The sequence below is a fragment of the Oreochromis aureus genome, linkage group 1, assembly GCF_013358895.1.
Source record: "Oreochromis aureus strain Israel breed Guangdong linkage group 1, ZZ_aureus, whole genome shotgun sequence".
NCBI classification, from domain to species: domain Eukaryota; kingdom Metazoa; phylum Chordata; class Actinopteri; order Cichliformes; family Cichlidae; genus Oreochromis; species Oreochromis aureus.
This window is the reverse complement of record NC_052942.1, coordinates 28,548,525-28,571,970: the sequence shown is the minus strand read 5'-3', so window position 1 is coordinate 28,571,970 and position 23,446 is coordinate 28,548,525. Positions and strand designations below refer to the sequence as shown.

At 39.1% G+C, this 23,446-nt stretch overlaps 1 protein-coding gene across 3 annotated transcripts; it reads right to left on the bottom strand.

Moving 5' to 3' along the window:
* Positions 1–782: 782 nt before the first annotated feature.
* On the bottom strand, positions 783–18,585 carry lpin1a (lipin 1a). 3 transcript variants are annotated; one of them, XM_031730881.2, is made up of 23 exons: positions 18,422–18,585; positions 15,662–15,862; positions 15,189–15,284; positions 11,696–11,792; positions 11,383–11,608; positions 9,839–9,913; positions 9,519–9,611; positions 9,246–9,360; positions 8,454–8,628; positions 8,203–8,349; positions 8,007–8,100; positions 7,333–7,529; positions 6,913–7,006; positions 6,691–6,760; positions 5,427–5,519; positions 5,214–5,278; positions 4,970–5,108; positions 4,564–4,712; positions 4,342–4,428; positions 4,079–4,231; positions 3,722–3,836; positions 3,522–3,625; positions 783–3,400 (listed from the first exon to the last, which is right to left on the bottom strand). In XM_031730881.2, the coding sequence occupies exons 2-23, from the start codon at positions 15,851–15,853 to the stop codon at positions 3,229–3,231; spliced, it is 2,748 nt and encodes a 915-aa protein (XP_031586741.1). In that variant the 5' UTR covers positions 15,854–15,862; positions 18,422–18,585; the 3' UTR covers positions 783–3,228. The 3 variants fall into 3 exon arrangements, with proteins under 3 accessions (XP_031586741.1, XP_039467872.1, XP_039467878.1); XM_039611938.1 differs by having other exon boundaries at positions 9,246–9,357; XM_039611944.1 differs by lacking the exon at positions 9,519–9,611.
* Between the last annotated feature and the right edge of the window lie 4,861 nt (positions 18,586–23,446).

Here is a 23,446-nt window from a genome sequence, read left to right as displayed (position 1 = left end):
TTTTTTTAATTTTAAGCACATTAATATTCAAATGTGTAAATATGTGCACATACATGAGAACAGACATACATCTTCCAACAAAAATCTTTTTAACTAATTATAAACACTTTCACTCTGTGCAATGTGCTGAATCGACTGTGGTTCAGTTTGGCAGTCAGAAATGATCGACTCCTTAAAATCGGGTCAAACTTTTCGTCACTCCAGCCAAAGCAGCAGAGAGGACGGGTGAAATGTTTCTGTGTGGGGGCTAAAATGGGGCAGGGCTACAATGAAGAAGTGGACTGTGATGAAATAGCCTGAGAGAGGAAAACACAGGAAGAGCTGATTTCCTGTTTAGCTACATGCTGTTTGGTGTCGTGCCAGACAGAAAAAAAATCTAATTGAACAGCAGAAGTTTGGGAAGGATAAAGTGTTAAAGTGATAAACTGGTAAGGAAGAAAAGGAAATGGATTGGCTGGACTGAATTTTAAAATATAAAACAGATGCGGTTTAATAACAAAAAGATTAAAAAGATTAAACACTTCCTTCCTGTCTGTGGTAGAATAACTTTTATTTTACTGCAGCACACTCATGAGCTCTGCCTCTCAAAATTAGTATATTATAATATAGAACCAAAAACAGTTCAATAAAAGCAAAAGTACAAATTTAAAGAAAGCATTATGAGGAGCCTATAGGCAATGTTGGCTGTTTTTTTCTATTTCTGAGGTTAAAGGAAGAATTAGGAACTTACACAAGAAAACAATCAAGCACTGCATGCAGAGCCAAAAAAGTGTAACACAAAATCAATATTAATTTTAAGTTTATTAAAGATGTGTCCATTGTACAGATTGAATTACAGTGTTAACAATGGCTTGCACTACATACTGGTGGCCTGTTGCTTAGAGCCAAAAACATAACATTTACATGGGAAGCAGCAAAGTAATCATCTAAATCAACACAGAGACAGAGTGAAAACTAGTCAACAGTTTTAATGAATCTTTCACAGAAAGAAATTAGCAATCACCAAATAGGATTTTCTTTAAAAATGCTGGAAGCAAAACTTGAATTTTGACACAATGATCTCATCTCCTTTTTTTCTTCTTTTTCAGAGCAACATACCTCCTCAAAAGATCAGGCGACAACACAACAGTCATTACTTAAGAGCATGCGTTCTGAGCATCTTTTTCCTCTGGCACAAATTACACTGGACTTCCCAAAGACAGTTTTCCGTTAAATAAAAAATTAATTCCTGACTTTCTTTTAAGTTAATCACAGTACACAGAGTATCTGTTATTACAAACAGTGACAGTATAACCAGGTGAATCACAATCAGTCAGATTTGTTTCTGGCATTCTGGTATTTCAGTACAAGACACATGAACATATACTTGTGTACTAAAAATATACTTGTTAATTTCAAACTAAAAATCTAATGAAGTACTCTGGGAATAAATCTTTATGCGATTTAAAACCAGTTAGGCAGTGGAAACATATCTGTTTTTGTGAACAGTTGAGGTTTTATGTTGGTTGCCATTAACGCCTCAAACCAGAGGCAGAACTAAAACAACTGGGTGTTTATTTATCGCTTCAGTGGTGGCGTGATGAAAATGGCAACTCTTAGTTGACTTAAAAAGAGATTTGCCTTGAGGCCTGAAAATGGGTGAGTATTTGAATGAGCACCAGGTATTTTAGACAATATACTGATTCACAAAAACTTTGAAAAAAACTTGTATCATAGTTCATACGGTCAGAAAAAATATTATGTTAACACCATACGCAGTGGTTTTCCCATTTTAAGTAATATAAATTAAAAGAAAGGTTTACATTAGGCATAAAAGTTGTTTAGTGGATGTTATTAGATAAGTGATGAAAATACAAACGTCTGATAACAGACAAAAAAAATCGTATGTACAAACTACAAAAAATAGGCATGTTTCATACAAAAATTTTACAGAATCTGAATACTCTTCCTTTACTTTCCCTCTACAGGACAGATAAGTGCTTTACACGAAGTACACTAACCTGTGCAATATGTCATATTGCATTACAAAACTGAAAATATACTTAGTGTTAAATTAGCTTATGAAGCAATTGCATTGATGGGCATTAGTTATTAGAATAAGTGGAGAGATTCGTATATTACATTGTACGATATCACAGAATTTCCTTTTTTGTACATTTAAAAACAACAGATAGAAACAGACAGAATTTCATTGCATTGTCTTGCACTTGTCTTGAATATAGTCACTGAAGACTATAATATGTGCCATGGCCACATGTTTCACAGTAGCACGGTCAAAAGACCACACACTTAGCTTTACTTTGCAAAGGAGTTTGGCACAGGAGATTTTTGCATACCCTATTTGTGCTATTTTTGCATGCTCTGGATGGTTTTACCATATATAGTCTGCATTTTCTGGTGCAAAATGTCCACTGTACTTGAGGTCAGAAAACAGCCTTTAGCCAAATAGAATCTTATTTAAAGTTGTACTCTAAGTACAACTAATACTGCATGAGCAGAACAGAAACCGCAGCAAAGGACCCATCTAGGATTTCAAAGCTGAACTAAATTGGCAGTTTATGTTTTATTGTCTGCTATATAGGCAATAGTTGAAATAGTTGATTTACTAATTGATATCTTTTGGAATATACATGATGGGTGTAGGTTAAAGGCAAGAATGGTAACCAGTCGAAGGAATCAGTTAGTTCTGCCTTGGTGCCTTTAGAGAACCAACAAACATGTTTTGAGAAACATTTTGTTGCATAACAAAAAAACTAAAGAAATATTGTACTCATGCTGTTCGTAGGGTTTACCTATGTGTATGTATTTGAGTCAGTACACTTGCAAATGTGAGTTAGTTTAATTCCCAAACAGCTGCTGAATTTCATCACAGAATTGTTTCGGTTTTGTTTTTTTTGTTTGTTTGCATTTTTAAATCTCTTTTCTTGCTTTGTTTTTCACTCAGCAGTCTTATTAGCAATTGATCCTAAGGTTGTTATTTTTAGTCCTCTGTTTTTATCTCCGTCTCCCTGACTACTTTTGTTATCACTCCTAAATGTTAGCACAGCTTGTTTCTGTGGGTGTATGGCCGAAAAAAAAACAGTCATTTCCTTTGAATTAGTAGTCAGTTATTTTTCTAAGTATCATCTGTGAGTTAAGGAGCCATCTTGATTTACCATATTAGGAAAAGCTTGATGGCTTCATTCATCTTCACATTTATGCTGCTTCATGCTAGGTTCAGCAGTTTCGTCAGCTCATCTTGGCTGGCTGTGGGTCTTCCTCTCCCTGAATAGTGCCTTCAGGAAGTACTTTGTTCCAGTAATTGCATTGGTCAAAAGCATCAGAGTGAGGGAAGTCTGCTTCCTCACCTTGCATGAGGACCGGAAAGACATGATCCACCATATCACACAAACGGCCATAGCTGAGAGAGAAACACAAGACTTTTGTCATTTTTCCTGTTGGAAGGCAGAATTCAGACATCAAAACATCGCCATGCACATGGCACTGATGAAAATCAAAAAGCAACTAGGCATATAGCTTACGAGGAAATATTTGTTTTGGCATGCTCCTGCACCAGCTCCCCCTTAGGATTGACAGTGAAAATCCTGTTGAGTGGAACGCCCACCTCCTTATAGGAATAGACATCCTGAAATAACACAAACAACCAGCATGTTTTAAAAATCACTGAGGCCAAAATACGAGTGAGTAATCCACACTGCGGATGTCAGCGCAGTATTCTCACCGTAGCTCTGTTGCCAAAAGCAGCGTAGAATGGTTCAGTGTTTGGGTAGAAAAGGTGCTTGATGTCTGTGAGACACTCGATCTTAAACTTCTCGGGCTTCTTCTCAATCACCTCCCTAAACACAGCATAATATTGAACATTCTTTTTTTGTGTCCTCATTGTAAATCTGCCTCAGCTAACTTTTTTTCAAAGGGTACATCTAAGTAATAACCACTAACTTGTCAGAGTAAATACTTTTGCCGTTGTTTAAATATGCAAAACAATAAAATGTACCTGCGACAAAATACTTTAGGTTTTGTGTTAATGGCCAAAAATAATCTAGAGTAGAATTTTTCTACCCCTTGCTGTATATCTGACCTGTGCAAGGCAGAAAAAAGACTGCTTGGGCTGAGCAGCACTGGGCCCATTGGCAGCATGGTTCCCCTTTCATTGACCCAGTGGAGGTAACCTCTTGTCATATCAGCCATGCCAATGGCCCTTGCAGAACAGTACATGAATTTATATCCATTTCTGTAACAAAAAAAAGGAAAGTATGAGAGACAGAAACATAGCATTGTGCTTCACCCCAACATATTGTATTTTAGCTGGAGGAAAATAAGCATGAATAAGACAGCACTCACAGGCTGACTCTGTGGTAGAGCCGTGCAATACCCTGGTGTGTCCAGTCTTTACCCAGTGTAGGGAGGATGTGGCCCAGAGTGTCAGATCTACAGCGTAACATAAGACAAACAAGGTCACAGAATAAAGCTGTCCCTTGAACCCCAGAACTGTGTAAAGTCTGACTCCTGCTGGTAATATGATAGAACTGAACAGGATGTAGGCCACTAAGTGTTATTTCACACCTTGTAATGGTTCCATCTATATCGGAGATGACTATCTTGTCATCCCAGCTCCAAAGATAGATTGTGCCATGACATCGGCAGGTGCCTTGATACTGAGTGGTCACGCTGAACACCACTTCATTAGGACCCTCCTTTAGCTGCAGGCTAGCCTGTAAACACACAGGTGAGGAAGGTTAAGAAGTTTTCTTGAGGTTTTGGACGTATTTCTATTTTCACTTTGCCTCGACTGCTAAGTAATTTAAACTCTGAGATGGTCTTATTAAAGACAATGTATTATTGTTTGTTACTGTACAGATTTCTTCTATATGTAGTGAACCACATGAGCAACATATCTTAAATAAGGTTTAAGATATGTTTGTATTCCTGTTTATGTCAATAAAAGAAAGTGTAGAAACAAACACTGTACCAGCTGCTCTGACGTGAGCCGAAGAGTCTTCTTGTAACAAATGCCACCAGAACTCTCGAGGGGCTCTGACTGAAAGACTCCTGATACCTGACTGGATGATCTGTGGTCTTCATCGCTTGAGGATGATTCATCCTTCAGCCTGAATTATCCAAGACAAAAATACTCATATAAGATTAAACAACTAGGAAAAAATATGTCAATAGGTGTGGAGAGAAAAATACACTGTTTTAAAGTTGAACGTCACCTGTTTACTGGGGCCATTGTTATGGAACTCTCGTCTTGGTCTCCAGCTGCTTCTGTCACTGATTCCTGAGGAACAAAAAGGTCAAAGGTCACATGTATGACCCAAGGAAGAAATCTGACTAATCCTTTCCCCGTTCTTCCTAATGTCCAGTAAATGATATGGTGAATCATAGATAAACAAGTTCACCATCAGCATATCTATCTGTGCACTTACTGACTTATAGTCATTGTTCCTGCTTCTCCACGAGAACCACCAGCGTCCTCCTTTTTTTGGCATCTTGTCCTTCATAATGTTCTCCACCGATGCCTGGAGACAATCATGCATATATAACTCAAAACTGACCGAAAATGTAACTAAAAAACTGACAAAAAAGAGAGAGCACAAGAAAGCACAAAAAACCTAAAAGGCAAAGTAAAATATGACAAACACCACATTTCAAACCACACTAAACTCCAGCTAACTTGCTTGAAAAACAATTAGAATTGAAAACAATAAGCCATGCAAATAGAAAAATAGCAGATGCTAGATTAAATGAAAAGTAATGATGATGTTCATGGTTGGACTCAAGTGAAAATATAGGGAAAAAGAGAGGCTGAAGGAAAGGGTAACAATGATAAAGCAACAAAGCAGGCAGATAAAGTCATGCCCCGACCAACACATAAGCAAAGCCAGAAAACATCATACAGGCTGGGAAGGACTGGAGCCAAACAGACCAGGGAGGCAGTATGAGAAGAAGCCAAAAGCAGAAAACACATAACTCAAACACCAACACTTGGTAAATATAAACATCGGGTGGATGGTGAAAGAAAGAATGTGTTTAAATAAAAGGGAAAAATAAGAAGGGGGACAAAGACATGACATTAATCAAGTGTTAGGTCAATGAATTTACGATAACAGTTCACTGTGATATAGGACCGGCAAATATGCTATAAGCTCTCCCATGCGTCGAGTAATTTTGATCGGTAGCATGTAAGTTTTGTTCACTTGGGATAAATGGAAAAAATTTAAATCTTCACTTAGTTTTGAAATATTGATTATTGAAACAAGGAATGATTGTGAACACATTTTAGTTGGTGTTATCTTGTTGTATTAATGAGAGGTGGCTGGCAAACAACAATAGTGAACCAGAGTGAAAAAAAAACAGATTAAGGAGAATAAATTGTAAAATGCCAGAAATGCTCTGGAGTAAAGGTGGTCCATAACATTGCAATACAACAAACACCATATAACAAGTAACAATAATGAATACAACAGTAGATAGTAGCCAAAGTAATGTAGATTCATCAAAGCAAAGTGTGACTTTACGTATTGTTTCAGACAAAAAGCAAAACTCTTCATTTACACATTTTTATCGATTAAATATAACAAAACGTAATGGTCCGTCTTCACAATTTTTTAGAGGGCAGAGATTTGTGGCATTCATGTCGAATGGAAAGAATCAGAAGTAAATACTTGTGTATCACTGTGGTGGTCTTACCTGTGGCAATGGTTTCTGGTAGACCTGCATGGCCAGCATGACAGGAGCAGCTGTGTTCCAGTTGTAGTACCTACAACAGGTGACAGAGGAAGGTATTATGCACGCCTTCATTCTTAAAGACATCTACTGGCAAAAGATGGCTTACATATTAGCAAAAAAAAAAAAAAAAAGCTTGTATATGTCAGACGCTCATTTCAAATAAAGAGCAGTAGAAGTACATACTTGCTTCCTATCTTGACCACAAGGTTAGGGTCATCAATAATAGAGGGGTTTTCAGAGAACTGTTGGTAGGAAACAGCCTTCTCCATGAATTGCTCTGTAGCAGGAACAGACAGAGGCAAGAACAAATGAGACAAAAAAAAAATAGATCCGACTGATAAGATAGTTTTTTCATATAACTTATTTTTGTCTGTGTGTAATGTTAAAAATCAATTTATTTCTGTTTGAAATATGTAAAACATGAACAGACCTGCAACATTATTTATGAATATTGTTAAAGTTTTCAAATTAAAATATATAATATGTTGTTTTTAATTTCTTTACTAGCACATATAAGCTTTATCTCGACAACTGCAAATATTTCCTGTACATTATTTCACTATTATTATCCAACCTCATTCCCTTGAACATTCTCTGTCCCACCTTTTGTAATCTCCCTGTTATCAGTGAGTCCTCCACACAAAGAGATGGCGACATGAGGTAGATCACACACTTGATCCACCAAACTGTCCACGCCACTGTCCACCCCGCTGCTGCCCACTGACTGTGGGGATTGGTTAGCGCTCCGCACACCCACCATCATCTCAGAGTCCCCCTTCATCGAGCTGCTGCCTCCGTCACTGTGGAGGGAGAAATACACACACATGGATCACACAGTAATTCTTAATTCTATTATGCTATACTATGTAAATAATGGCCTAAAATGTATTTAGTACACTTCAAGTTCTTCAAGGCTAAATTCTGTTTTGGAATTGGAGTTTTCGAAGATCTTGAGAGGAGGAATATCTGTCTTCTCTTAGTTATAAAGAAGCTCAATGGCTGTTACCATGTGGTGACAAAAGTACACCTGAAAAAAGGTCTCCTTCTTTCTCGTAGCCTAGCTACCTCATTAATCTTCCTCATGCTATCAAGTTGAAATAATCTGCTATTATAAACACTTACAGTGAAGTAATAATAACTAGTTATAGAAAAAAAACAAACCTAATGTTATACAAAAATCATCCATAAAGTATTCTTTGCTCTGTGTGTCAGTGGAAAGGAATGCTGTGATCCCTGTTATGGCCACCAGAGGGTGCTACAACACATGCTGTACATACGTTTTAGGAAAGTAGAGAGCAGCTACTTCAGGCTCCAGTTCTGTAATGTCATCCAGGTAAATACCATCAGCACCCAGGTGTTGACTTCTCTTTTCTAGAAGAGACATTTATCAGTGCATAAAAGAGAAAACTCAGAAATTTAGACACACTGAGATCAAGATATCCTTTGTTTACGGGCAGAAAACTCAAACAGTACCTTTCCTCTTGGACGGTGAATCAGTCCTTCTGATGGGACTATTCCTGCTATCTTCCAAATGATCAGGAAGAATTCTCTGAGACACTGAGCATGTTGTCAAACTCTCCATCTGTACACATGACGGCCCAACACTTTCCACTTCTCTTTCTAAAGGAAAAAGCACAGCATTTCTCAAAGCATTTTAATGTGACGCTGTGCAAATTTATCCTGCTTTTAGATATTTGTACATTCAGTGCAAAGTTTTATTCTACCTTGTTCTCCCACAATGTGTCCATTTCTGTTTTCCTCTGTGTCTTTGTCCAGTGGTGGCACTGGACTGCATGGAGTTCCCGTGTCACTGATGGCTCGGAAGTGAGTGCTAGGAGACACCGGTATGGAGACAGCAGCGGCAGAATCCTGCTTCTGGTGGGCGGTCAGGAAAGATGGCTGTAAAAGAAAAACAAACAGTCAGTTCACACAATATTTGCTTTCTCGCATGCATTTTATTAACCCCACCCCTTAGTCATGTTTCCTTATCTCCACTCATATAGGCTGAAGTCTTCACATTACTTTTAAAATAGATATGGCTTTGTTGGTTCTGATCAGCAGGTAGAATCAGTTCAGTTCAGAATCAGCACATTTGTGTGCATTTGTTTGACTTTGGGTGTGCAAACTATGCAGACATACTTTTGTGTAGTCCTCCAAGAAACTAACAGTGTGTAGCCTAATGTTGATGAAGCTGTGTGTCGACTGATACACAAAGTGGATCAGCATGAGTAGTAAAGGGAGCAACTGTGGAGCACAACCCGAAGGCGAGAAGCATGAAAAAACAAAAAAAGCAGCACGGGAAGTACAAATAATGGGTGCGGTGGAAAGTTTTCATTGTTTGTACACTTTATTTTACCTTGACTCTTTGCATGTTATAATGCAGTAAACAGCTACAACATGTAGTTATATGTATATATTGTATGTTATGACCATGCAGTTGATTTAAATGCTGCCATACCCAAAAGGCAAAGCCAACAGACACAGGTCACTATGTGATGCCATGTGTGGTTATGTACCTGGGCAGCCTGTGGTAACTCCCCCCAGGTCCATAGCATCTCAGGGTTGTCCTTAGATGGATTTGTTAGCTCTGAGTCACTCTTTGGTGTTGAAGACTGTGAATCGTCTGGGCTGCTGGAAAAGTTAAAGTCAAACATTTGTTTTGGATTGTCTGGTACTTCACAGTTTCAAAGTTACAAAGTTGCAAAACGTATCATTCTTTATGCAAATTTTGAAAATTTGTGCATTATTTCATATTCAGTGTTCAGAGAGGGTGGAATCTAAGGTGATACCTAGTAGGAGAAGAGAAGTGAGAGGACTGCTGAGGACAGGAGATGGATAGACCACAGGGCTGAGGAATGGACAGAGTCTTCTTTATCAATTTACTACAGAAAGAATAAAAGACAAAAAGAACAGAAAAAAGAGAAGGGAAGAAAAGAGAGAATGAAAGACAGTGAATTGTGATTACATCTAATTATCATGAGGACAGAAAACATATTAAAATGTGCAATATACTATGAACAGAATAAATAAGGATTTGATGAGAATAGTTTATTAAAAAGTTCAAGTGTGTGTCTGTCAGTGTGACAGACACACACTTACATCCAAATACCTCTGTGAATGAGACCAATCAGTGCTGGGGAGAATGTGGGCATTGGCAGTCGATCCCTGATCACCATACACAGGTCTGATCACAAATACACACATCCAGTGAGATGTCAGTCATGTGCACAAACATTTCATTTCATCATTAGTGCAGACACTGGTATGTACTATGTAAACAGTGTGTCGATGCAAGTCGTATCACATCCAAGAAACTATGGTATGGTCTTTTTATTTGTTGAAAATGAAAACAAAATGTCATAGGCTGTTTGACTGTGACCACATATCACAAACCAGCCAAGGAAATACACCCATTAAGTACAATATGGAGAATAAGCACAGACACTTTTTTTTGCATGTCTTTAAGGGTTTCAGGATCATGTGGCAAACTTCCTAAAAAAGGCTTGGAATGCCTTCAGTAAGGATGACCCCGTGGGCCATTCTTTCAAAGAGACAGTGCGCGCTGTGGGAAATGAACAAATCCTTGGAGCAAGTCCAACAAGCAGAGCTGGTTTCCAAGAGGGCTTCACACATGAACACAAACATGCACAAACCTGCATGCACAGATAATTTTGCTTCTCTTTAAACACTTAAGAAAATTATTTATTTATTAAACAGAAACTAATCTTAATTCCATTTAACACCGGTTAAAGAGAAAATTGGTCCTGGTTTTCAACATAAACACACCCCATTGATTTTTCTGATGCCTTCTCACTGTTTTGAGCTGTGCAGGGCTTGCTTAGACAAATTAAGATCTATCAATGTTTGAATATGAATCTGGTGAAAGCAGGTGGGCTGTTTGTTGTTGCCATTCAAATCTGATGAAACTACACCAACACAGCAGTCCTCATGAAGCACGTGTACTAAATTTTTCAGTGTTATATTCTTCTCTTACTAAGTAATTTTTCAACACATATTTTAATTGGAGATAAAGTATTGGAATTTCAGGAGCGGGACCACACCTCCAAACACGCTCCTTCCGATTCTTATCTATATATGTTCCCCCAGTTCTACAAGCTGTTCATTCTCGTTTATGTGCCCCACCTTCCACCCCCTCTTCAATTCTTTAACTTCTTCACTTCTATTTAGTGCATGGGGATCTGCTACACCCAGGAGCTGCCACCAGGCCCCTTCGAGGCCTTCCCAAAATCGCAGCTCAATTCACGTCCGAGCCATTCACCTTTATCTACTAAAACGCTGTCAAACCTAAAATGAGGACGTGGGCCCAGGTAGTGAATATATACATACGTAATCTGTGATTTAAATGATATAAATACACACCCAGCTTTTAGACAGTTCAAACAACCACTTAAACACATACCATGCATGAAAAATGAAAGCACACACACACAAACACACATAGGTTTTCCACTTAACACAGTTAAGGAATTACTGGCAGTGGTTCATCGGCTTCACATACAACACTGTGACAACCAACAAATGTTTTTTTTCCCTGTTAAATACCAGGCTGGCAGGTATAATAACCTCTCTTTCTTTCTCCCTCTCTGTTTCATACACACAAACATATTCAGACTTTCTCTTGCACGCACACACCTGCTGCTGTCCCCCTCCATTTCCTCATCCGAGCTCAGGTCAATAGTGAACATGTCCTCATCATCTGAGAACTCTTCTTCACTTTCCTCTCTCCTCAGTCCTGCGCCTCCTCCACCTCCCTCTGGCCGTGCCTTTTTCTTTCTCTTTCTCCTCTTCTTGTTCAACCCTCCTTCACTTTGCTGCAGTCCCAGATTCTGAACAGGAAGCGGGCTGCATGGGATGGAGTCTATGTGATGGGAAAGAGTATCATAAAAAACTGTTTAAGAAAATGCAAATTGTCACAAATTCTAACGCTGTTTTCAACGGGGCCTACCATGGTGACGAGAGTTGCCCCTGGCCAGCTGTGACTTCATTAACTCCTGCCCTGTTGACATGATTGGTGATGTTGCCAGGTAGGATGGAACCACTTCCTGTTTCCAGGGAAAGTGAGATAAGGTCTGAAATTACCAAAACTTGACGCAAGTCTTTTCTGCAGTACCATCTCTTGTGTAGACCACAGTATCTATAATAGCTGCTTATACTGACATGAGAAGTGCTTCTACTTTTGTTTTTATTATTATTATTATTGTTGCCTTATTGAGAACTCTTTGTTCATACATTTAATGATGCAATTGTCTTCTTTGGTTTAAGCCATTTGCTTTGGTTCTGTGACATTTATATCTGGAAATTATCTGGAGATATTAAGAATTATTACACAACAGCAAGTGAAAATTGCCCTCAGAACAGTTGTAATATAAAATAGATTGAGAATCCAATCATGTAGGACAAGATGCAAGAATAAAGTGGAGTATTTTAAGGTCCCATCACTCTCTCTACAGCTGGGGGTGATAAAAAAGCCTTGAGTATAGCAGGTAATGACCAGGCCAAATATGTTTGCTCTCTGACAAAATGTCATATCAGTCCATATTGCAGATAAGAAGATTATTCTATAAGGAAAATGAAATATTGCAACAACAGATATGGTCATTCCCACAGCCAAACAGCCGGCTAAATAATCTGGTGAAAATTTGAGCTCAGATTAGCAAAATCACAGAGATTTGCTCATCAGGGTTGCACTGCCAAGAGGCTGCCAGAAGAATAAACAGAGACAGAGAGAGAGAGAGAGAGAGGGAGGGAGGCGGAGGCATGATAAAGGGATGATCCAAACAGAGCAGACTCACACATGCCTTGCAGTTCACGTGTCACAGCACAGTCCAACACAGCACAATTCATTTAGATTGGAGTGGAAAAGGGATAGTACTGAGAATGTGCACTGCACAGATCTACTCTGAGCTCTATCCTCAGAGTGAAATATCAGCTCTAAAGTCAGTTTTAGTTCCAGTATTTAAATTGTTTTTGTTTTTTTACTCCAATCTGTGGATATTTCAGTTTCTCACTGAACTATAAGTGTTATTCCCACAAGAGCATTTGTGCACAAATATAAAGTTCTTAAACCACACAAGATCAACTATAAAGCAATTTGTTTATATGCCGCAAAATGCAGTGTAATAAATAAGATTACATTATTTATTACATCTGTGATATTTGCATTAAAGGTTTGTCAAATGCACATGCCATAAAGATAAAGACAGTAATAATTTTCTTTATGTGTCACCCTTTAGGGCACAAAATCATTAAGTTACATCATCAGAGATTTTTCTTTTATCAAAGCACTGGTATTGAATAGGTATTTCTGATGTTGTAGCATAAAGATGAGGATTTTTGGCTCAATTTTTGTGCATTTATTTGATCATGCACAAACCCCTGTAAATGTTACACCTTGAGAAACAGAGGTGAAGTGTGTGCAGAGTGTACATTTGGACTTGAGATGTGACAACTTAGACTGACACAATCTGCACAATCTGCGAGCTATGACCTCTTCGTGTGAGTGGCAAACACACCGTGCTGTGCTACCATTGTGCTATTACCAGCTAGAGGTTTTATGTCCTCGTACTGCTCCTCTTTCATAATATGTACAGTATGTCTCAGTAATTTCTGAGGGCAGTCTGTGTGTAACAGACTATACAGTGTGTGAAATGGCAGATCTATAAATAGGTCTCCGGTGGTTTTCCACTCTCTGGAGAGAGAGTTATGTTAAGGAGAGGATTCGAGTCTAGACCAAAACTACAAGACAAACATGGTCAAACCGAATTTGCAAATAACTCTATGTGGGGCTGAAACTAAAAGCCATTATTTTCTTGTCTGTATTATAGTATTGATTTACTAATAGCTTCTTCTCTATAAGATGGACAGTAAGTAATGGATGCACCATTAGATGGACGTAATCCTTCAGAAAAGGAATTAGAACCTCTCAGATTGCAACATATTCCTTTTCATTCTCGACCAGGGGAAAACGTGAGCTCTTATCGTTGCTCACCACTTCACAAGTAACATTGTGACTGCTGACAGATGTTGTTTGCCACAATAGATCTTCCTTGAAGTACCCCTCAACCTCAAATACTCCCATACTCTCTCCAACCTCCCATGAGACGTTACCTATCGCGTTACAGAATCTGGTTTCAAAACAGAAGGGAATGTTCCCAGATTATGCTGTTTCCTGTGACGTGTATGTGCATGTGCGCTGCAAATACTTCTCTGTAACACGGCGTATTACAGATACATAAAAAGCTAAAATCTGACAGATAAATTCAGCTTCAGGGGATTGAGGCAAACCAGTGGGTAAAGTCTATGGTTGAATAATGTGAGGCGTTTCTATTACAGATGCTCCAATTTATCAGTTGAACATTGTGTCTGTTGCCATTTGCCTGGAAGCAAATAAAATGGTGTCTGGCACCGGCAGTGGTCAATGTCTGTCTGTCCTCGCATGACACATTTGTACTGCGTAAATGTTCATAAGAGCTTTTAGACTTTAAAAACAAATTTCTTTGTTTCCCTGGCTGAAATGGGAAGAAAATGACAAAGTGTTGCCTGCTCCGGGCTAATTGTTGGAAGTAAGAAAACACCCTGTATAACATGTACAATGTAGCTCCATTACAGGTCCAAAACAACACAAAACACCTTTAGGCAAATGTTGCTGTGAATTGACACTATATGAATCAGTCATTCATTCCATTCAAATGTCTTTTTCTCCACCCACATATCAAAATTAGACAGTGACAGACTGTCGACTGTGTGTTTAGTGTTTTTATGGAGAGCAGTCTGACTGACCAGTGTTTGTCTCTGCTTTCTGCTTTCTGCTTGTCATGATGGTTTATTTCTGGGAAGCTAAACTCGTGTTTGCCAAGAAGATGCCACAGGAGGACAGAAGCACTTGTTGTGCCTTGTTATTGAGCCTAGTGTTTTCTGTTGATCTGCTAAAATGTTTATCTGCTTATCTAAAAACAACTTGATAAGGTCAATGCTTGGATTTTTTCCCCCAAGTATGACAACACTAGGATACTTTATATACACGTATAAATAAAAAATGTACTAAATTCATAGAAAACCTCATAATATTAAGAAATTTTGAAGTATATTTTACGCTCCTTAAAGCTGTGTGGTAAAACTGACACTGCAAGTGAGTCAAGATACATCTTTTTTCTTACTCTGGGCTTGTCAGGGCAGGAAGAGTAGACATTAAAACTTGGCAATTAAAGTAACAACAACGTGTAGTTGCAGATTAATCAGTGAGTGGTAAAACCACTGAGAATCGCTACTACCTAAGAGGGCAAATAATAATGTAGCTCCGTTGGAGCACAGCGATAAATCAAGCACTTCTTGTATATTAGTTCAGGCTTTATGACCTTCATATCTGCGAGTAATGTTCTGTGCTATTCTTGTGTGTGTTTACTGATTCAGGAGTAATGACTCTGTCAATCACTACTCACCATTTTGTTCTCAGTCTCTTTAACAAAGAAAGCCTCTCCATTTTCTCCCAGCTTCATGTGTAAGCTCACTGGCTCTCCATTAACTTCTATGTCCACCTGCAGAACAGAACAGAAAAAGAATTGATTAAGACTAATGCCTTGGACTTCATCAGCATTTCCTGACAACCTCCAGACTGGGATGTTGAGAAGACCAATGCAGTACCTTTAGGCTATAAAAAAAATAATAATAATCTGTTATATGTTATCATTAAGATACTGACTCATGAGTTTTAGTGATTGTAGTCCTGTTTTAATGATATAATGCACTGTTTTAGTTTGAGTATTTTTTTTCAAAAAACATACTATAGCACTGCACAAATGAATGCAGATGAAATTTATTTATTTATTTATATATTAAAATTTACATTTAGCTGTTGTGAAATATAAAATAGATTTTTAACAAGTGCAGGTTAGAGAGCGCTCTATGATCTCACCACTTTCTCACGTGACCGCAGCACACCCATCTTGCCAAAGCGGACGTGAAACGGAGAGCACTGTAAGGAGCCATCTGGCTGCCGGACCACAATGACATCTATACACCCAGACAGTGTTGCAGGGTTGAGCCCTCTGTACAGCTCCTTGACCTGCACAAACACCTGCCCCGCCAGTTGACCCACATAATTCATGGTTTGCAACTGGGAGAGAGAGCGTGAGAGAAGAAATATAGGAGATTATTCATCTGTTTTAGTCACGTTTCATGTCTTTAACGTCAAAACACAATGCAAGGCCATCTCGTTACATAATTACACATTAAGACACATTATTGATGTACTGAGTCCAGTTTGTGCCCACTCATGCCAGCTAACTGCACAATCTTAAGTGGTTTCTGGCAGGTTGCTGATACCTTAAACGAAGACAGCTTCATCATTCTTTTCTCTACTCTTGTGGTGCTTCTGAGTGCAGGGTATGCTTGTGGGTGTGACCAAAGTTGGTATATGAGAGCATTCTGCTTTTCAAAAAAGACAGAATGAGGGGGTGCGCTTCAGCATTATAAACTCTGAAGCGCATTTTCCTTTCTGTAGTGCAAATATACAGTCCATCAGGGATGTCTGGCATTATTATAGTACGGCAAACATGCTCTTGTGAGCGCGTCACAGACAGGGAAATGCCTTCAGTGTCCTCCAAGATTTCTGGTTGTGAGTAATGGAGAAAGGAACAGCAACCCATCTGTTATGAACTGAACAGCCTTATTAATTTTTTATGAATAAACAAGTTGATATTTCATGAGGCTTCTTCTGTTGTATTGTATGTTGCATTGTTGTATGTTCTATGTCTTTGCAATGTACAACCTAATGGCCCTACAGCTATGATGGCTTATTAATAGTAGCCACTATGTAATAGTCAATGTTAATTGTAACCAGATATTTCTAGAGAGAATGTTTAAAAATATATGAATCCCCTTTTGGTGAGAGGCATACAGAAACAAGAGGGAGAGCGGGAAAAGGTTACGAAAGGGTGGTGAGGCCAGGTGTAACGTGGGTATAAACACATTCAAGAAAATTGTAACCACCTGTCACCTGCCTGTGCTGACTAAGATAGTGTCACATACACAAACATTACAGCACGCCCAGTCGGCAGATGGCTTCGTGCTTCAGCAAACTGTGCAAGAATGCTGATGATGAGGATGATTCATTAACACGCATCAATTATTGAACATCACAGATTGGGGATCTTTTGTTCTGATGGCCTAGCTTTATTCTACTGCTCATCAAAGCCACATGAGTCAATCATCACACCCTTGGTCTAACCAGGCCACAACAATAATAACACAACACACCACAACACTGTTATTAGAATAACGACTACACGCTGTGTACCTTTCCTTCTTTTTTCTGCTTCTGCAGAGGAGTGTTGTAGAAAGCGGCTTAACTTCAGTGATATCTGTATATTGTACAAAGTAACCCATAATGCTGTTCATGGAAATAAAAATGATTAATATGTGTCCTAAATGTTTATTCAAGATTCTTTCTTTTAACATGGAAAGAAAATAATAGGGCGGAATAGAAACTGTAGTGATAGTTATCGAACATACTTTGCAAATGAACAAATTTGAATATAACCTCATGGGAGAAAATACGTTCTTTTTGCTTTGGTAGTTTGTTTCAACATGTCAGTCTCTATGGTGTAATTTCGAGCATTACAAATGGGATTGGCAATAATTATTTGATCCCTTGACCCAACTCTGACTCTCTGGACCTCTTGTCCATTTATTTTCAACACCATGAATGTGAGTCCATCAATGTTCATGCCACAGACCTGACATCACGGTAAACAGACATTTCTCTCCGTTACTCTATCGCTCTCTCTCTCCCTCACACACACACACGCGCGCGCGCGCACACGGCCAAAGCCATGCCCAGTCCTCCAGGACGTTTCTGTCAAAGAGCCAATCACAGTGCGCCTCAATTACGTAATAACCTATCACGAGTCAACCCAAGGGGTCATTATGTGTCATTAAATGGACATGCAGCACAAGAAACAAAACAGTTAGGCTACAAGAACCTGATCTCAGTCACTGCTGTTCTTTTTCGGATAAGTGAGCAGCAACGCTCACAGTGTGTGACATACAGTCTGCTGAGGCTTATTTATAAACATAAAACATCAGTGGTCTCTCACCACAGGAAAGACAGTGTGGCCACCAAACACGGACAGGATAGCTGAGAGGTAATAGAGAGATTGAGGGATTTACAGACAGATGATAATGTGAAGGATTATCCAATTAAATCAATTTAATGTGACTGGAGCAGTCAGACACCGGGATTATTGTCTGTAACAAATGATAGCTAAATAAAACAAAAAAAGGAGGGGGGGGGGGTCTATATATTAGACACTTTACTAAATCACTATACCGTCTGAAAACGCACACCACGAAATAAAACCATAGATGCATATACAATACATATATACAAATATATAAACAAATACTGTCACAAATATTGTGGATATTTCTCTTATACAGGATGTGAAGAGAAGCTGCATCAGTACGGGATTGATAATTACGTCGTAGTATCCCGTGTGGCCTCTGTGGCGACATGTAAACATCTGCACACGGGATGAGGCTCTGCAGTCTGCATCGGGGCTCTGTCTTCATTCAAACAGCCCAAGCAATATATAACACTTGTACTTCAAGAATACCTAAACCCCATGAAATGTCTCTCACAGCATGCTACAGAAGCAATGTCATCTTTGCTTACATTATTTATGGACGTCGCTCTTCCCTCCAGAATATTTCTTCCTTCCGAATTTTCCACTAAGGGTCCTCTACTGTTTCACAGTGTTAAGTGTCAGCGCTCAGTACAAACATCATCGGTAATATTCACACTCATACAGCTTTGTTGACATCTGATCGTGGCTTCTGTGCTCGACGCTGATATGCGTTTTAAATCGTATGCCGCGTTCACGTTACCTTGGAACTCGGACGCATGAATCGGGAGTGACGTCACTCCCGATTCAGCGGGTTCCAGTATTAAAGTCTGGAAAACACTAAAAACAGGATTTGTTTTTACTTCTTAGCAAGGTACAGTCTTTTATGCACCACTAATAATACTGGAAAATACTTTTACTGTTTTTTTTTTAAACACATTTGTGCACAGAAGCTGCTCAGTGCTCCGCCTATGGCTTATTTAGCGAGCACGACAGTGCAGATTACAAGTTTTATAGTTTTATTTATGACACTTCGGATTGTTAACTCGATGTTAATGGGGTTATTCCGACTTCTCCAGTTGGAAGTCAGAGCTGACGGATCGTTCCAGACGAAAAATATGACTGCAAACTCGGAAATTCACACTTTCAAATTACTCTGGAACGCACCACGTGGATTAAATATTCCTCCCTCCACCACAGAGCTGCAACCTCGGATTGATCGATTGGCTGAGCACCGATGACGCCACACAATGTTTGCTGAACAGTTCCCTGAAAAAATCAGTTATGACTATATTATTGTTTTGTCTCTGCTTGTGTTTACTGTTCACGCTTTCTAATTCTTGCATTATACTTTAATACTTCTTAAAAAAAGAAATTACATGCAACAACTTTATTAATACATTCATTTTAAATCTTATCATAAGCCCCTATAAAGGTAATTAATTATGTTGAAAAGGGACCATTTGACCTCAAAACTCGTTGAAAATATTTCTATTTTATTAATTCTCACAAATGCGCAACTGAATTATAAATTTCAAAATTATATACTAATGTAATTAAATAGTACCTCTAATAATTATATATAGATAGCGTACTATATCACTTACTATATCTATATATAGATAAATGAATATATAAAATATGTAAATGCTATATGTTAGTGTAAATTCACCTGGACTTCTTGTTTTCAGTGAGAAAAGGATTGTCTAAAAACAATGCATACATAGCTGACAGTTTTTAACAACTTTATTTTAATAAATGACTGAATATCCTTTGGTAACTTAAAAAGTTTGAAAACCATTACATTTAATTAAAATTACATTAATTACATTTTACATGTGATACAGCATCCTTCTTTGGAAACAGGGAGGATTATCTGAGACATTAAATAAGAATTAAGTTCTTCAGCAGTGATGACATTAATGTATTTCATGTTTTAGTTGATTGAAACGTCACATTCTACATATAATACAGTACATAGTAGAGTATTGACTGTAACATCATGGGAAATCTCAAATTACTTAGATATGGCATTATGAAATCACACTGTATTCATTTCTACTGAAATCTACCCAAGAGAAAAGGAAAAGAACCTTGTTCTAATTCTGAAGACATGCAAGTCTGGTATGAGCAGCCAAGGAGACAAGAATAGCACTGACATTCAGGCAGCTTGAAGGCATCAGCATTGTGCAATGTACTGACTGTATCTCAGTGGTCAAAAGTCTACCCATCTGACTGGAGAAATGAAACCTGTAAGTGCAGTTGCAGTTTATCTATCTAATACATTGCTAAGAAAAAAAATTAAAGGAACACACAAAAATCAGAGTGAAAAATTGATGCAGCAGTAGGCTAATTGATTTTGCCAAAATTTTTTAGCATCTATTTAAAATAGTCCTCAGGTTGTTTGGCCTCCGTATGCCTGAAAGTGTTGGGGCTTCTAATGAGACAATGGCTGGACCAGGGTATCACTGAGCTCCTAGACAGTCTGAGGTGCAGCCTAGCAGTGTAAGATGGACTGAAACAGGTCCCAGAGTTTTATTGGATTTAGGTTGGGCGAGCGTGGGGGCCAACCAATGACACCAATTCCTTCATCCTCCAGGAACTGCCTACATACTCTCCGCACATGAGGTGGGACATTGTCATGCACCAGGAGGAACAGAGGAGCCACTTTACCACTGTAGGGTCTGACAATGGGTCCAAGGATTTCATCCTAATACCTAACGCTTGTCAGGGTGCTGTTGCCTAGCCTGTAGAGATCTGTGTGTCTCTCCATGGCTGTGCCATCCTGGTCATGGTGAGTGATTTTGCATGCAGCATGATATTCTCTACAGCTTCTCCAGACCCTCCAGACGTTTGTCACATGTGTTCAGGATGAACCTGCTCTTATCTGTGAAAGTATTGAAAGTGATAGTATTCTATGGCCTCATGGTCCTGGCAGTGAGCACAGGGCCGACTGGAGGATGTTGGGCCCTCAGGCCACTCATATGAAGTCTGTTTCTGATTGTTTGGTCAGAGACATTCACACCAGTGGCCTGCTGGAGGTCATTTTGTAGCTCTGGCAGTGTTCATCTTGTTCCTCCTTGCACAAAGGTCCAAATACTGGTCCTATTGATGGGTTAAGGACCTTCTACAGCCCTCTACAGCTCACCTTACTGCCTGCCTCCTGGACTTTCGACCATTCTCTTGACCATGTTTGGAGGCACAGCAAACCTCCAGGCAATGGCACATATCGATGCATCATCCTAGAGGAGTTGGACTACCTATACAAACTCTGTAGGGTCCAGGTATCACCTCATGCTACCAGTAGTTACACTGACCCTAGCCGAATGCAAAACTAGTCAAAACATTCAGAAAAGATATACAAGGCACCATACATCACAAACTGTGTTGCACTGTGTAATCTGACACATTCTATCAGAACCAGCATTAATGATGATGATGAGATAATCAGTGTTATTTGCTTTACCTGTCAGTGGTCATAATGTTATGCTTGACTGGTGTATATACTTTATTCCAACAATATAAAGCAGCAGGTTTTAAATTTTGACTGAATACTTGTAATGTTGTTGTTTTTTTCATAATTTTGGCAAAATGCTCTTATTCACTTTCGTGACTTGACTTGATGAAAAAACTGATAACTCCCATGTCTATAGTCCTCTGTCAGATGTTCCTAACTATAATCTATAATCTGATAAAGATACATATATATATGGTGCCCTGAGTCGAGTCTGTACTCAGAGTTCTCATTTTAGAAAAACAAACGCAAAAGTTTCGACATAAAGTCTCCCCGAACTGGGTCTCATGGCTTTTTCTTGTTACTCGGTGTTTCTAAGAACCAGCCCAACTCCCATCCAACTGCCCCCACCCCTGCTTGTTCTAGACCTCTGTGTGTGTTTGTGTGTGTATGTGGTCCGCATGAAACTGCAATCCCACGTGATACAGTTCATGACTCTGTGGATCAAATTCTGCTGTCATTACAAACATACTTTGCAGCGCCTTGCTGTGGAGCACTTTATCATGGTGTCACACACACATACATTGCGCCAGCTAGGGGGGAGCAAGGAAACACGTGTTGGGTTTTCTAAGAACTGGAGCATTCAACATGCAGGAAAACATAGCCAACTAGAGTGGGAGAGGGAGAGGGAGAGGAGGAGACTGGAAGAATACGGAGCAGACAATACAGAGAATCTGGAGAATACTGATATTTGTAACTGCTGTGTGTGGATATATGACAGAAAGAAATAATTGTAGAGATGTGATGGTTTATTTACTGCAGTGTGTGAGGTCATCAGTGGGTCAGGTGCTCACCAAGGCTAAATGTATAATAATAGTGATTTGCAATAAAAATAAGTACCATAATATCTAGTGTGAAAGATAGACATTTGCATTTTTATGTGTGAAGGGAATAAAAGAGAAAGCTGAGGCAGGTTTTAGTGTAATCTAAGGAATTTCATTAATTAGACTGTGGCCATGTGGTTTTCGTGCATATGTGTGCAGGTTAATATTTGCCTTGTTCAGCCACAAACTGTATGTGACTGTGCATGTATGTACATGCTAAGTGTTTCATCTCAGTGTGTTTACAGTACATGTGTGTGTGTGGGGGTGGGTGGTTGCTGGCCGATAAGCTTTCAATTGCTCCAGTGATTGCCTTGCAGTGTTACATATCAGACACGTGAGAGTGCTTGTGAACGACTGAAGGGAGGTGGGTCGTTTCCTGAGGCAGGGGTTGCCTGATCTCTCACAGGCACTCCCCCTTTGGGCCATAATGCAATCTTTTCATCACCACGGAGATGGGGGTGGTGTTTGGGGGGGTTGGGCTGCTCTAGCCAATGGTAATGCTGCCTGGGCCACACACCACAGACCTGCTGGGTCTGTGTCCACTGCAGTACTACAGTGCATGCTACAGGGCTTTAGAGAAATCTGATTAGAGTGGATTCCAAAGCCAGACGTGAATGGTTAAAGCCACTGCCGCCAATCCTGTATAAACAACACTAACATACAGCATGTTGGAGCAGCATGAGCATGAAACACTGACTGCAACACCTTGCAAACCACCATAGAGAGTTTCTGGGTAATCAATAACAATCAATACCAATAACAACTAACTATAGATTAAGTTCAGGAAGATGTTAAAGGTACAAAAGAAAAAATGTGGGGTCAAAGCACTGCTGTGAAACAGCATCACTGACTGATGTGTTATATACCTTTATAACACATGTGGGCTTGCGGTCATGTGTGGAGATATCAGCTGTTAATCTGACATGTGATTTGACTGCACACACAGATAAGAGTTCATCAACTCTATCTACAAAACCAGCAGACATGCAGAAAATGCTGTGTAAAGCATACACATCCTACACTTCCTCCATCTGCACACAGTGCTCCTCTTTTTAACAATTTTCTTCTTTAGTCCCTCTGAAATTTTTCTGTCTTTACATTTGATATTAGCAATTTCTGTCCCATATGTGGACACTCCAGACCCATTTCTTCACTGGTTGTAGTGTTTTGGGTCCCTTTTTATTTTATTGATTTAATATCAATTAAGTTTATAGTACGAGCCTGAACTTATGTTATTC